At 46.3% G+C, this 15,944-nt stretch overlaps 1 protein-coding gene across 1 annotated transcript in view; it reads left to right on the forward strand.

Moving 5' to 3' along the window:
• Positions 1-2,482: 2,482 nt before the first annotated feature.
• Positions 2,483-15,944, forward strand: part of TRPM8 (transient receptor potential cation channel subfamily M member 8) — an 87,768-nt gene continuing 74,306 nt past the window's right edge. The window contains exons 1-2 of the mRNA XM_065880784.1: positions 2,483-2,599; positions 13,438-13,511. Of these exons, the coding sequence (XP_065736856.1) occupies positions 2,483-2,599; positions 13,438-13,511 (191 nt within the window). The remainder of the gene's footprint in view (positions 2,600-13,437; positions 13,512-15,944) is intronic.

Below are 15,944 nucleotides of genomic sequence, written 5' to 3' on the forward strand. Positions count from 1 at the left end.
GTTCACCCCCTTTCAGGGCCGGGCCACCCTCTTTCCCAAGGTTCCTGGGGGGCCCCTCTGGACCCTCTCCTCTCCTCTCCAGAACCCCCTGGAAGCCCTTGGTCCTTGGCCTATGTCCCTCCTCCTGGAAACCCCTTTCACACCGAACCCTTAGCTCCTGCATGTGTTTAGGAGATGGATAAACGGTACACCTGGAATACCTGGTATGTGGGATGGTATGAAGACCGCCTGGACTCATAATTCGTCACCTTGGACATCCCCCGGCCTCAGAAAACCAGTTAGAAACTAACATCGAATAAAGACATGCGAAATGTCAGAAAAGGGTAGATTCTGCATTTCTTACACAGCTTTCCCATTTCTTATTTGACTGAACTGTGATGAAAAAGCAAAAATACACTTTTCTCCGTTGCAACGAAATAAGCAGTTTTTTCATTGTGAGCAAATGAAATCATTTCCTGACTGTTGGTGCCCTACTTAGAAGCCATTTGCTGTATGGGGATCATAGTAAATACCTTGCAGGATTGATTTGCGGTTTTGTCATAATGTATGTAAAGCACCAATTAATGCTCTGAGCCTCTCCGTGAAATGCCTGGGGAGAGAAGTAAAAGAAGCACTCCTTGTTTTAAACAGCCTGGCCTGAGGGTTCTGAGCGGGCTTTGAAGAGGCGTCGTTGTCTGTGGCGTGGGAGGGTTTTGAGGCTGGGACAGGTGACCTGGAGGAGGAGACAGGCTGAGGGCTCAGGAGTCGTGTGGCTGAGCCGTGGGTCTCAGGCCTTTCCTCGTGCAGGGGGCATGGAAGGCGAGTTGGAAGTAATTTGCAAACTGAAAGAGGATTTTGAGGGTGGGAGGGAGTGTTATGTAATCACTTAGATTATTCGCTCAATCAGCGAATGTCATAGGACATTCGTGGACACATGTGCTCTGTGCCAGGCTCTGGGAATGCACTGCTGAGCAGATAGAGCGGATTTTGTTTCTGTTTTTTGCGGTACGCGGGCCTCTCACTGTTGTGGCCTCTCCCGTTGCGGAGCACAGGCTACGATGCGCAGGCGCAGCGGCCATGGCTCACGGGCCCAGCCGCTCCATAGCACGTGGGATCTTCCCGGACCGGGACACGAACCTGCGTCCCCTGCATCGGCAGGCGGACTCTCAACCACTGCGCCACCAGGGAAGCCCCTAGATCTGGTTTTTTACTTAAGTAGGCAGACAGGGGCCAAACAGATCATGTAACAAATCAGGATACACATGGCTTGGTGGAGGGGAGATGGTGCTTCCAGAACAGGCCACCAGGCACCTGCGCCAGCCTGGGCGTCAGAGGTACCTCCCTGAAGAGATGGTGCATAAGGCCCGTAGGATGGGCGGGAGATAAGCAGCTGGGCAGGGTTTGAGGAAGAGGGTTCCAGACAGACGGTGGGACCTAGATGGGAAAAGCGGGGCCCCGTGAGGAACCTGGCCCAGAAGGAGAGGGAGGTGGGTGCAGTCATGCGGGGGAGGCAAGCAGGGCCCAGGTGGCAGCTGCGGGCAACTGGATGGGCTGGAGAGGGGCGAGGGGGTGCGACTGCCACTTGGATGTGGTGATGATGGAGGCGAGGGTGGGGGCCAATGTCACAGGCAGCTGGGGGAGCTTGGTGCCAGGAGGAGACACAGGGAGGCGGGGTGTAGGAGAAGGATGATGCTCTTGTTCTAGAAACGTCTTGTTTGCCGTGTCTGCCGGACAGCCTGGGGATGTGGAGTAGCTCTCTGTGGATACGGGTCTCAGATAGGGTTTGGGAGACAGGAGGGACGGGTGGCTCCTGCAGCTGGGATGGGAGGGTCTGAGCCCTAGAAGAGCAGGGGACAGCCCGGAGGCATCTCCGTGGCAAATGAGGCTTCCGGGATGCCCGGGCTAATGGCCTGCTCTCCAGGCTGGGAGGGAATTGTTGCCGGGTGTCCTTGGGAACCACGTGCCGGCTCTGAGTCTCAGGGTGACCTGGAGCACACTGGCCCTCAGGCCCTACTGCCCCTGTGGGTCAAGGTCCTTCTCCCACTTCACTTGACCACATCAGGGCAGGACTCCTCTCTGCCGCCAGCCAGCCGGTCCTCTAGCTGCCACAGCCGCTAGCTACAGTTCTGCAAGTTCCTTCACTACAAATCCATTAACTTCGAAGGAGCTATGATGCACCTCCTATGGGCGGTGGTCTGGGATGCGGGATCCCACCTCCCATAGGAGAGGGGAGCGCACCCAGGAGGGCTGTGCCCAGACGGGAGCGGCCAGGGAAGGAGTATGGAAGGACTGAACTCAAGCTGGGTCCTGGAGGACGAGAAGGAATGAAGCAAGGAGAGCAGAGGCGGGGGGACCAATGTCCTTTGGGGGTGGGGGGCGGGACGGGGCTGGGGCATGGCAGACAGCGAGAGGGGGAGGGCATGGCGGTAAAGCTTTCAGTGAAGCCCGTCCACCGTTTGTGACCCCATCTTACCCTCCCTCCCCTTTCTCCACAGGGGAACAGATGTCCTTCAAGGGCGCCCGGCTTAGCATGAGAAGCAGAAGGAACGGCACGCCGGACAGCACCCGGACCCTGTGCTCCAGCGCGTCTCGCAGCACAGACGTGTCCTACAGCGAGAGCGTGAGTTGAGCCACGCCCCACCAACCCGCTGATATGTCAGAAAGCAGCCCTTTGCAGCTAGGATTCTTTGGGGACCAATACTCCTTCTTTAAAAAGATCATATCTCAACGTATGGCATTTCGTTCTGTGGATTATTTTTGTCGAATGTAGAGGCCTTTTCTTTTCTGTGTAGTTTCTCAGCCATTCCTGTTTTGAAGATTGTGACTGCAACCTTGAGTTGCTAAAGAATGTACTTATTTGGGGCCTTTTTAAAAAAATAGCAGTGTTCATTTCTGCTGTAGAGCAAAGTGACTCAGTTACACATATATATACCTGCTTTTTCACATGCTTTTCCATTGCGGTTTACTACAGGAGACTGGATGTAGTTCCCTGTGCTGTTCAGTAGGACCTTGTTTATCCATTCAAGAATGCACTTGTTAAGTGACTTTTATGAAATCCTAAATACTGCACTTTTAATATTCCTTTTACTAGTTAATGCTTGGTGTCCTTGCTTCCAGCCCTGTGGGTTCACCCTGGAAGTGATTCTTGAAGTCCTTTTCTTCAACTCTATGGCCGGGGGCTCATTCTGGGTCTGCATTTGTTCTTGCCGTAGCTTCTAGCTGTTCTCCATAGCATCTCTCTCCTCCTTCCAAGCCCGTGTCCACACTGCCTTCAGGACATAGAGGCACACTGAGCTGTTGCTTAGGGGTGAGCGGACTTGGGTGGGGCGCCCGGCAGGAGGCTCCCCGCTGGGCTGAGCTGCCTCTTACGTCCCTCAGCCACCTCGAGTGGTTCCCGCAGGCTTTCTGTTCACTCTCACATCCTAGCGAATACTCTCATTTGTCAGGAAATAAAGACAACGTTCCAGTCTGGTACCAAGCTTCCGCCGACTAGAGTGTTAAAAGTCGGGGCGGTGGCTAACTTTGGAAAAAGGAAGGAGGATGGACTGGGTGGGGGCTTCTGGGGTGCTGGGCATGTCAGTATTTTGATCTGCTGGGTGGGGTTCTCGGGGGTACCCGTGCACTTCTTGCCACTCCCAACACCCAGCGCCTCCTTAGATTTTGCACCTGCCGTCACCTTGACCCTGGTCCGGTGAGAATAACACAGTGGGCAGAGGGCGCTGGTGGCCTCTCCAATGCCCCCTCCTCCAGCCTCCAGCAGTGACAGACCTCTGGGAGGGCAGAAAAGGCCTTTCCGGATCACACTTGGACGCAGGCGTGGGTGCCTCTGGGAGACAAAGGCTGACTCTCCCTTGCCATTCTCCTTTGGGCTCCCATGGGATTTCTGGATGGATTTCCCGCTCCCCTCAGAGATGCCAGCTGCCCTGTGGGTAGAATTTCTGAGACCACCTAAGTACATCCCAGTTATGGGGGGGGGGTCCTGTTTGTCCCTGAGAATACACACCTTTGCAAAGTACATTTTTCAGAGGGAACTTTTTTTCTTTAAAGGCCTTTATTTTTTAATTAAAAAAATTTTTTTTGGCCACACATCATGGCATGTGGGATCTTACTTCCCTGACCAGAGATCGAACCCATGCCCCCTGCAGTGGAAGCGTGAGTCTTAACCACTGGATCGCCAGGGAAGTCCCCAGAGGGAACTTTCAGCAACAAGGCAGTTTTTATCACCACCCCTCCTCCACCATCATCGATTTCACAAGCTTATACACATAAGCTTATACTGTTGAGTTTTCTTCATCTGTTAAGTAGACTTAAAGTTAGTGAAGAGCTAGAAAATATTCTGAGGAAGAAAGGGCATCACAGGTTTTCAAAATTTTTCGCGTTCAGATGAGTGTAGGATTTACTTTTGCTCTCTACATTTTTATTATTTGTAGAAAAGAACATGCGAATGTAAATTCCCAGCCTAAGGAAGAATAATAAAATGAACACGCTTGCACCCACCACCAGCCCTTTGTAGGAGTCCCCCACGTGCCCTCCGTGCCAAAGGCGACAGCTATCCTGAATTTTGTGTTCCCTGGTCCTGCTTTTATTTATAAGCTTATGATTTGAATATATGTCCCTAAACAATACAAGGCTTTGTTTTGTCTGTTTTGATATTTGTGGAATTACACAATAAGTATTCCTTTGTGATTTCATTTCTTTTTTCTTTCCTTTCTTATTTTACATCTTTATTGGAGTATAATTGCTTTACAGTGGTGTGTTAGTTTCTGCTTTATAACAAAGTGAATCAGTTATACGTATACATATGTTCCCATATCTCTTCCCTCTTGTGTCTCCCTCCCTCCCACCCTCCCTATCCCATCCCTCCAGGTGGTCACAAAGCACAGAGCTGATCTCCCTGTGCTATGCGGCTGCTTCCCACTAGCTATCTATTTTACGTTTGGTAGTGTATATATGTCCATGCCACTCTCTCGCTTTGTCACAGCTTACCCTTCTCCCTCCCCATATCCTCAAGTCCATTCTCTAGTAGGTCTGTGTCTTTATTCCTGTCTTACCCCTAGGTTCTTCATGACATTTTTTTTTCTTAAATTCCATATATGTGTGTTAGCATACGGTATTTGTCTTTCTCTTTCTGACTTACTTCACTCTGTATGACAAACTCTAGGTCTATCCACCTCATTACAAATAGCTCAATTTCGTTTCTTTTTATGGCTGAGTAATATTCCATCGTATACATGTGCCACATCTTCTTTATCCATTCATCCGATGATGGACACTTAGGTTGTTTCCATCTCTGGGCTATTGTAAACAGAGCTGCAATGAACATTTTGGTACATGACTCTTTTTGAATTATGGTTTTCTCAGGGTATATGCCCAGTAGTGGGATTGTTGGGTCATACGGTAGTACTATTTGTAGTTTTTTACGGAACCTCCATACTGTTCTCCACAGTGGCTGTATTAATTTACATTCCCACCAACAGTGTAAGAGGGTTCCCTTTTCTCCACACCCTCTCCAGCATTTATTGTTTCTAGATTTTTTGATGATGGCCATTCTGACTGGTGTGAGATGATATCTCATTGTAGTTTTGATTTGCATTTCTCTAATGACTAATGATGTTGAGCATTCTTTCATGTGGTTGTTGGCAGTCTGTATATCTTCTTTGGAGAAATGTCTATTTAGGTCTTCTGCCCATTTTTGGATTGGGTTGTTTGCTGTTCTGTTATTGAGCTGCATGAGCTACTTATAAATTTTGGAGATTAATCCTTTGTCAGTTTCTTCATTTGCAAATATTTTCTCCCATTCTGAGGGTTGTCTTTTGGTCTTGTTTATGGTTTCCTTTGCTGTGCAAAAGCTTTGAAGTTTCATTAGGTCCCATTTGCTTATTTTTATTTCCATTTCTCTAGGAGGTGGGTCAGAAAGGATCTTGCTGTGATTTATGTCATAGAGTGTTCTGCCTATGTTTTCCTCTAAGAGTTTGATAGTTTCTGGCCTTACATTTAGGTCTTTAATCCATTTTGAGCTTATTTTTCTGTATGGTGTTAGGGAGTGATCTAATCTCATACTTTTACATGTACCTGTCCAGTGTTCCCAGTACCACTTATTGAAGAGGCTGTCCTTTCTCCACTGTACATTCCTGCCTCCTTTATCAAAGATAAGGTGACCATATGTGTGTGAGTTTAGCTCTGGGATTTCTATCCTGTTCTATTGATCTGTCTTTCTGTTTTTGTGCCAGTACCACACTGTCTTGATTACTGTAGCTTTGTAGTATAGTCTGAAGTCAGGGAGCCTGATTCCTCCAGCTCCATTTTTCGTTCTCAACATTGCTTTGGCTATCCAGGGTCTTTTGTGTTTCCATACAAATTGTGAAATATTTTGTTCTAGTTCTGTGAAAAATGCCAGTGGTAGTTTGATAGGGATTGCATTGAATCTGTAGATTGCTTTGGGTAGTAGAGTCATTTTCATAATGTTGATTCTTCCAATCCAAGAACACGGTATATCTCTCCATCTATTTGTATCACCTTTAATTTCTTTCATCAGTGTCTTATAATTTTCTGCATACAGGTCTTTTGTCTCCTTAGGTAGGTTTATTGCTAGATATTTTATTCTTTTTGTTGCAGTGGTAAATGGGAGTGTTTTCTTGATTTCACTTTCAGATTTTTCATCATTAGTGTATAGGAATGCCAGAGATTTCTGTGCATGAATTTTGTATCCTGCTACTCTACCAAATTCATTGATTAGCTCTAGTAGTTTTCTGGTAGCATCTTTAGGATTCTCTATGTATAGTATCATGTAATCTGCAAACAGTGACAGCTTTACTTCTTCTTTTCCGATTTGGATTCCTTTTATTTCCTTTCCTTCTCTGATTGCTGTGGCTAAAACTTCCAAAACTATGTTGAATAAGAGTGGTGAGAGTGGGCAACCTTGTCTTGTTCCTGATCTTAGTGGAAATGCTTTCAGTTTTGTTCCACTTGTTCCTGACAAGTGGAAATGCTTTCAGTTTTTCACCATTGAGGATGATGTTGGCTGTGGGTCTGTCATATATGGCCTTTATTATGTTGAAGAAAGTTCCCTCTATGCCTACTTTCTGTAGGGTTTTTATCATAAATGGATGTTGAATTTTGTTGAAAGCTTTCTCTGCATCTATTGAGATGATCATATGGTTTTTCTCCTTCAATTTGTTAATATGGTGTATCACGTTGATTGATTTGCGTATATTGAAGAATCCTTGCATTACTGGAATAAACCCCACTTGATCATGGTGCATGATCCATTTAATGTGCTGTTGGATTCTGTTTGCTACTATTTTGTTGAGGATTTTTGCATCTATGTTCATCAGTGATATTGGCCTGTAGTTTTCTTTCCTTCTGACATCCTTGTCTGGTTTTGGTATCAGGGTGATGGTGGCCTCGTAGAATGAGTTTGGGAGTGTTCCTCCCTCTGCTATATTTTGGAAGAGTTTCAGGAGGATAGGTGTTAGCTCTTCTCTAAATGCTTGATAGAATTTGCCTGTGAAGCCATCTGGTCCTGGGCTTTTGTTTGTTGGAAAATTTTTAATCACAGTTTCAATTTCAGTGCTTGTGATTGGTCTGTTCATATTTTCTATTTCTTCCTGATTCAGTCTTGGCAGGTTGTGCCTTTCTAAGAATTTGTCCATTTCTTCCAGGTTGCCCATTTTATTGGCATAGAGTTGCTTGTAGCTATCTCTCATGATTCTTTGTATTTCTGCAGTGTCAGTTGTTACTTCTCCTTTTTCATTTCTAATTCTATTGATTTGAGTCTTCTCCCTTTTTTTCTTGATGAGTCTGGCTAATGGTTTATCAATTTTGTTTATCTTCTCAAAGAAACAGCTTTTAGTTTTATTGATCTTTGCTATCATTTTCTTCATTTCTTTTTCATTTATTTCTGATCTGATTTTTATGATTTCTTTCCTTCTGCTAACTTTGGGTTTTTTTTGTTCTTCTTTCTCTAATTGCTTTAGGTGCAAGGATAGGTTGTTTATTCGAGATGTTTCCTGTTTCTTAAGGTAGGATTGTATTGCTATAAACTTCCCTCTTAGAACTGCTTTTGCTGCATCCCATAGATTTTGGGTCGTCGTGTCTCCATTGTCATTTGTTTCTAGGTATTTTTTGATTTCCTCTTTGATTTCTTCAGTGATCACTTCGTTATTAAGTAGTGTATTGTTTAGCTTCCATGTGTTTGTATTTTTTACAGATCTTTTCCTGTAATTGATATCTAGTCTCATAGCATTGTGGTCGGAAAAGATACTTGATACAATTTCAATTTTCTTAAATTTACCAAGGCTTGATTTGTGACCCAAGATATGATCTATCCTGGAGAATGTTCCATGAGCACTTGAGAAAAATGTGTATTCTGTTGTTTTTGGATGGAATGTCCTATAAATATCAATTAAGTCCATCTTGTTTAATATATCATTTAAAGCTTGTGTTTCCTTATTTATTTTCATTTTGGATGATAGGTCCATTGGTGAAAGTGGGGTGTTAAAGTCCTCTACTATGAATGTGTTACTGTCAATTTCCCCTTTTATGGCTGTTAGTATTTGCCTTATGTATTGAGGTGCTCCTATGTTGGGTGCATAAATATTTACAACTGTTATCTCTTCTTCTTGGATCGATCCCTTGATCATTATGTAGTGTCCTTCTTTGTCTCTTCTAATAGTCTTTATTTTAAAGTCTATTTTGTCTGATATGAGAATTGCTACTCCAGGTTTCTTTTGGTTTCCATTTGCATGAAACGTCTTTTTCCATCCACTTACTTTCAGTGTGTATGTGTCTCTAGGTCTGAAGTGGGTCTCTTGTAGGCAGCAAATATATGGGTCTTGTTTTTGTATCCATTCAGCCAATCTGTGTCTTTTGGTGGGAGCATTTAGTCCATTTACCTTTATGGTAATTATCGATATGTATGTTCCTATTCCCATTTTCTTTATTGTTTTGGGTTTGTTATTGTAGGTCTTTTCCTTCTCTTGTGTTTCTTGCCTAGACAAGTTCCTTTAGCAGTTGTTGTAAAGTTGGTTTGGTGGTGCTGAACTCTCTCAGCTCTTACTTGTCTCTAAAGGTTTTAATTTCTCCATCAAATCTTAATGAGATCCTTGCTGGGTAGAGTAATCTTGGTTGCAGGTTTTTCTCCTTCATCACTTTAAATATGTCCTGCCAGTCCCTTCCGGCTTGCAGAGTTTCTGCTGAAAGATCAGCTGTTAACCTTATGGGGATTCCCTTGTGTGTTATTTGTTGTTTTTCCCTTGCTGCTTTTAATATGTTTTCTTTGTATTTAATTTTTGACAGTTTGATTAATATGTGTCTTGGCATATTTCTCCTTGGATTTATCGTGTATGGGACTCTCTGTGCTTCCTGGACTTGATTAACTATTTCCTTTCCCATATTAGGGAAGTTTTCAACTATAATCTCTTCAAATATTTTCTCAGTCCCTTTCTTTCCCTCTTCTTCTTCTGGAACCCCTATAATTCAAATGTTGGTGCGTTTAATGTTGTCCCAGAGGTCTCTGAGACTTGTCCTCAGTTCTTCTCATTCTTTTTTCTTTATTCTGCTCTGCAGTAGTTATTTCCACTATTTTATCTTCCAGGTCACTTATCCATTCTTCTGCCTCAGTTATTCTGCTATTGATCCCATCTAGAGTATTTTTAATTTCATTTATTGTGCTGTTCATCATTGTTTGTTTCAACTTTAGTTCTTCTAGGTCTTTGTTAAATGTTTCTTGCATTTTCTCTATTCTATTTCCAAGATTTTGGATCATCTTTACTGTCATTATTCTGAATTCTTTTTCAGGTAGACTGCCTAGTTCCTCTTCATTTGTTAGGTCTGGTGCATTTTTATCTTGCTCCTTCATCTGCTGTGTGTTTTTCTGTCTTCTCATTTTGCTTATCTTACTGTGTTTGGGGTCTCCTTTTTGCAGGCTGCAGGTTCGTAATTCCCATTGTTTTTGGTGTCTGTCCCCAGTGGCTAAGGTTGGTTCAGTGGGTTGTGTAGGCTTCCTGGTGGAGGGTACTAATGCCTGTGTTCTGGTGGATGAGGCTGGATTTTGTCTTTCTGGTGGGCAGGTCCACGTCTGGTGGTGTGTTTTGGGGTGTCTGTGGACTTGTTATGATTTGGGGCAGCCTCTCTGCTAAAGGGTGGGGTTGTGTTCCTGTCTTGCTAGTTGTTTGGCATAGGATGACCAGCACTGTAGCTTGCTGGTCGTTGAGTGAAGCTGGGTGCTGGTGTTGAGATGGAGATCTCTGGGAGATTTTCGCCGTTTGATATTATGTGGAGCTGGGAGGTCTCTTGTGGACCAGTGTCCTGAAGTTGGCTCTCCCACCTCAGAGGCACAGCACTGACTCCTGGCTGCAGCACCAAGAGCCTTCCATCCACACGGCTCAGAATAAAAGGGAGAAAAAGTAGAAAGAAAGAATTAGCAGAAGTAGAAAGAAAGAAAGAAAGAAGGGAGGGAGGGAGGGAGGAAGGAAGGAAAAAAAGGAAGAAGATAAAGTAAAAAAAAGTAAGATAAAATATAAGAAATTTATTAAAATAAAAAAATTGTTAAGAGAAAAAAAGAAAAATGTATTAAAAAACAAAAACAAACGAACAACAAAAACGGATGGATAGAACCGTAGGACAAATGGTGGAAGCAAAGCCACACAGACAAAATCTCACACAGAAGCATACACATACACACTCACAAAAAGAGGAAAAGGGGGAAAAATCATAAATCTTGCTCTCGAAGTCCACCTTCTCAATTTGGGATGATTCGTTGTCTATTCAGGTATTCCACAGATGCAGGTACATCAAGTTGATTGTGGAGCTTTAATCCGCTGCTTCTGAGGCTGCTGGGAGAGTTTTCCCTTTCTCTTCTTTGTTCTCACAGCTCCCGGGGCTCAGCTTTGGATTTGGCCCCGCCTCTGCGTGTAGGTCGCCGGAGGGCTTCTGTTCTTTGCTCAGACAGGACGGGGTTAAAGGAGCCGCTGATTCGGGGGCTCTGGCTCACTCAGGCCGGGGGGAGGGAGGGGCACGGAGTGCGGGGCGGGCCTGCGGCGGCAGCGGCCGGCGTGACGTTGCACGAGCCTGAGGCGCGCCGTGCGTTCTCCCGGGGAAGTTGTCCCTGGATCCCGGGACCCTGGCGGTGGCGGGCTGCACAGGCTCCGCGGAAGAGGGGTGTGGAGAGTGACCTGTGCTCGCACACAGGCTTCTTGGTGGCGGCAGCAGCAGCCTTAGCGTCTCATGCCCGTCTCTGGGGTCCGCGCTGATAGCCGCGGCTCGCACCCGTCTCTGGATCTCTTAATCCCCTCTCCTCGCGCACCAGGAAACAAAGAGGGAAGAAAAAGTCTCTTGCCTCTTCGGCAGGTCCAGACTTTTCCCGGGACTCCCTCCCGGCTAGCCGTGTTGCACTAACCCCCTTCAGGCTATGTTCAAGCCGCCAACCCCAGTCCTCTCCCGGCGCTCCGACCGACGCCTGAGCCTCAGCTCCCAGCCCCGCCCGCCCCGGCGGGGGAGCAGACAAGCCTCTCGGGCTGGTGAGTGCCGGCCGGCCCTGATCCTCTGTGCGGGAATCTCTCCGCTTTGCCTTCCGCACCCCCGAAGCCTCCTCCTCCGCCACCCGCAGTCTCCGCCCGCGAAGGGGCTTCCTAGTGTGTGGAAACTTTTCCTCCTTCACGGCTCCCTCCCACAGGTGCAGGTCCCGTCCCTATCCTTTTGTCTCTGTTTATTCTTTTTTCTTTTTCCCTTCTCAGGTACGTGGGGGGTTTCTTGCCTTTTGGGAGGTCTGAGGTCTTCTGCCAGCCTTCAGTAGGTGTTCTGTAGGAGTTGTTCCACTCCTAGTGGTGTAGATGTATTTCTGGTGTATCTGTGGGGAGGAAGGTGATCTCCGCGTCTTACTCTTCCGCCATCTTCCCGGAAGCTCCCGTGAATTCATTTCTTGCTCAGCGTCCTGTGTTTGTGGTCCCTCTGTGTTGTCAGGTGTAATGGCTGTTGATTCACTCCTGCTGGGCCACCCTCCATCCTGTGCATGTCTGTCCAGCCTAAGCGGGGTGAACATTTGGGTTTCCGGTTTTGCTATAGGAGCAGGGCCACTCTGAGCCTTCCTGGATGTGGGATGTTCTCTCTGGAGAAGGTTCTTCGGCTTGAGGCCGATGGGTAAAGGCGAACACCTCTCCCTCATGGGAATTGGGGTTAAGACACAGGACTTCTGGGGAAACTTGGGGCACGTGGTCCCCATGCTCTGATGTCTCAGGATGTACGTTGGTGGGGGTAGGGGCTAGCAAAGGGGGAGACTCCTGGAGGCGTGGTGGACCTTCTTCCAGGAGAGGGAGTGCCACCTCCCTTTTCGTGGTGACCTCATTGTGGGGGGGTGACGAGTCAGGCCTGGCTTCGGTGCAAGGCCGGGGGGCAAACCCACATGACACTGTCTGAGAACTGCTGGTGCCCGGTGACCTGAGGGAAGTGGGTTTGGGCTGCCAGCCCCACCTCCACGGAACAAGACAAACCCCTAAAGCTGGCAGCACGGTGCCAGGCATCTGAGTTTGCAGGTCATTCACAGGACACAGGGACTATTTCTAGGGCACGGTGGTGGACAGTTTCCCAGAGTGGTCGAGCCAGTTCCCTCACGGCCCATAGCGGGCTGAGGCCCCCCGCCTGGCTCTTCACTGGCATTTGGTGCCAACGGCTTCTCAAGTTTTCCAGCCTGGTGGGTGTGTAATGGGATGTCATCGTGGTTTCACTTCACATCTGCCTCATTACCGACAAGGTTGAGCTCCTTTTCACACATCTGTGTGTCCTCTTTCATTTAATGCCTGCTCATGTCTCTTGCCTTTTCCCCACGAGGTTGTCTGTCTTATTCTTAGTGACTTACAGTCTTTTATATATTCTATTTACCAATCTTATCATGATTAATATATGTCGCAAATATCTTCTCCCACTTTGAGGAGTGTAAATATTTTCGAAGTATTCTTCAACTCCAAGGGGTTTGTTTCTGCCAACTAAAGGGAAGCGTTCCGTTGTTTGTCAGAATTAGGTCCCTGATATGCCTAACCGCCTTGCCCATGGGGGGACAGATGCAACTCTGGAAGGAGCATTTGGAATATACCTGCTTTTGAAAAGCAAGCAGAAGAGGAGCTACAATCTGCAGTAAAGCATTATTTATGCTAAACTATCAATAAATGCTTATATTCCCCCAGTTGCCTTAGAGTCAGAAAAGCATACTTTGTATGTATAGAATGACATTTGTTACAAGATGATGCCAAGTGACTTTTAGAAAAATTTGCATTTAGTTATAAAAATGTAAACGTATGCCTCTTTTTACAAACTTTGTGTACTCTGAAAGCATGAATGGATGCTGGTTGCTATGATGTGCGGTGAATCCTTAAAACCTTTGAAGTAGGTTTAAGCCATTCATGAAGAGCAGCAGGGGGTGAGAACAAATTAGTGACGTGTTGTTCCAATGTTCTTTCTCCAAAGGACTTGGTGAATTTCATTCAAGCAAATTTTAAGAAACGGGAGTGTGTCTTCTTTACCAAAGATTCCAAGGCCACGTAAGCAACTACTTTGCCTCCATTTTTTGCTACCATGTTCAAAAGTAAATTATTGACCACCGTGACGACAGACAAAGAAATTGCTCACTAGTTCATTATTCAAGTTGTTTGCATCTTGCAATTCTCAGAAACGGTGTGTGAACAGGAAGAGTTTGGCAAGCAGCTTGTCCCTGGAGAGGTATCATCTCATTTCATATTTTAAGCTTTGTCAGTAGTTGGTAAAGACTCCAAGACAGGCTGTCACTCTCTTTGATATTCCCACGAGCCTGGGAGCCCACCGGAGTGGCCATGGCAGTGAACCTTGTTGTTTCGTAGCGGTTGGCAGGAGACACCAGGCACGTGCGCACGTGGCAATCTGACCGGCTCCTCTGCCAGGCTGTTGACTGTGGCCCTTCCCATCTGACCGGGTGTTCATCTTCTCTGAATCTCGTGTGTCTCGAAGCATCGAGGCTGAGTCACAAAAGCCTTGGGGAGCACCTCCAGCAGCTCTGCCCCCAGGAGGTCCTCAGCGAATGCTACCTAGTGGGCCAGTGATAAGTGGACTGACCTCTGGTGTTTCCCACAGAAGGTGCCCTGGGATCTAACGAAGTGATTTTAGTCCTCCCTCCCTCTCACCTTTTTCCCCTCTGCCCCCTCTCTTTTGCTTACTGGTGATAGGAGAGAGTCTAGCTATTAATATTTTTTAATTGAAGTATAGTTGGTTTACAAAGTTGTGTTAATTTCAGCAAAGTGATTCAGTTATGAACATAGATACCTTCTTTTCAAAATATTCTTTTCCATGATGGTTTATCATAGGATACTGGGTATAGTTCTGGTGCCATGCAGTACGACCTTGTTGTTTATCCATTCTATATGTAATAGTCCAGCTATTAATTGATTGTTTACCTGCTGCTGTAGTTTGTAATTAAAGCACTGACTGACTCTTGAACAGAGGCCGTGCCCAGAGGAAGGCAGTAAGAGCAGGGGCCTAAGAACCAGTGTTGGATCCAACCTGGGCCTGGCTGCCTGCTCACTCACTGCATGAACTTGAACCAATTATTCTCTTTTCTGAACTGAATCCTCTTATCCTAAACCGCTGGCAAAGTACACCTCCTGGGTTGTAGTAACGGTGCAGTGGGGCGATACATAAAATTCCTGCTGTAGAAAGTTCTCAGTCAGTGTGCTTTCCTACTTTGTAAGAATTAGAAAGCGAACATTGGAAAAACTAAGAGATCTCTATTTTGTCATTGGTATAAACTTAGTCATTATGAGTCATTTTGACGAGTATAAACTCTGTGAGTCGGTTATTTATTCCCCACACGTCTCCCTGAAAGATTTTGCCGTTAATCTATTTGTTTGACTGGTAGAAAGCACTGTTTGGATTCGTTCACTCATTCAACAAATATTTATTGGGCATTGACTATGTCGTGGGGACTCATGTACTTGACTGCTATTCTACAACTGCCCTGCAAGGTAGCTGTTATCATTTGACTGACAAGGCAGGTGAGGCCTGGAGGGGCTCAGTGTTTTACCCAGGGTCACATGGCTGGCAGGGGATAGATGAAGGATTGAACTCAGTTTTCTGATTCCTCCCTGTGCATTCCTTTTATGCCCAGCTCCTGCCCCTTCTAGGAACAATCCTGTCTCGGGCTGACCGTCATCGTCAGCACCTTGTCAGTTGCAGATATCCAGTCTAATTGGCCTAAGTGAGTGGTGATTGTAATGGGACAGCCACATCCAGGGCTCAGTGTCACCAAGACCCTGCCTCTTTCTACCTGTGGTTCTGTCCTTCTCTGGGTGGGCAGGCTCCTTATTACTGGTGGTAGAATGGACACCACCACTCTGGCTGACACCTTTTCAGCTTACCAGTGAGGGGAAGGAGGGCTTTGTTCCAGCAATTCCACCCGAAGTCCTGGGCTCACGTTCATGGCTCTTATTGGCCTGGCATGGGTCAGGCACCCACTCTAATCCCTGCAACTGGGCAATGGAATATGTGACTGGCCAGCCTTGGGTGTTGTGTCCACATGGACCTGGTGTGGAAAGGATGATTCCTCAAAGGAAAATCAGGTGTTCCTACTAACAGAAGGAGAAGTGGATGCAAGGTAGGGAAACCTATGGCTGTCCACCTTACGGTCCTTGACTACCGCTTAAGTCTGGCCCCAAATAAAGGGAGATGTGGTGAGCAGTCCCTGCCCTCCACAACACCAGCACAGGACAGGAACACCTCAGGGTCTTCCAGTGCCCATGTCAGAGGGGACCCAAGGTTATACACCAGAGTGAAGACTCTACAAGATTTTAACTTCTTGTATTTATTATTTTCATCTCTCCATCGGCAGTGGGGATGCTCTGTGTAATCTGAATTACTCATTGGACAAGTGAATCAAGGGAAATGACTAGTAATAGCGTTACTGTAATTTTGCAGCTACTTGCCACATCAGCTGACATAGGCTGCCC

Source organism: Phocoena phocoena, chromosome 7, assembly GCF_963924675.1.
Source record: "Phocoena phocoena chromosome 7, mPhoPho1.1, whole genome shotgun sequence".
NCBI lineage: Eukaryota > Metazoa > Chordata > Mammalia > Artiodactyla > Phocoenidae > Phocoena > Phocoena phocoena.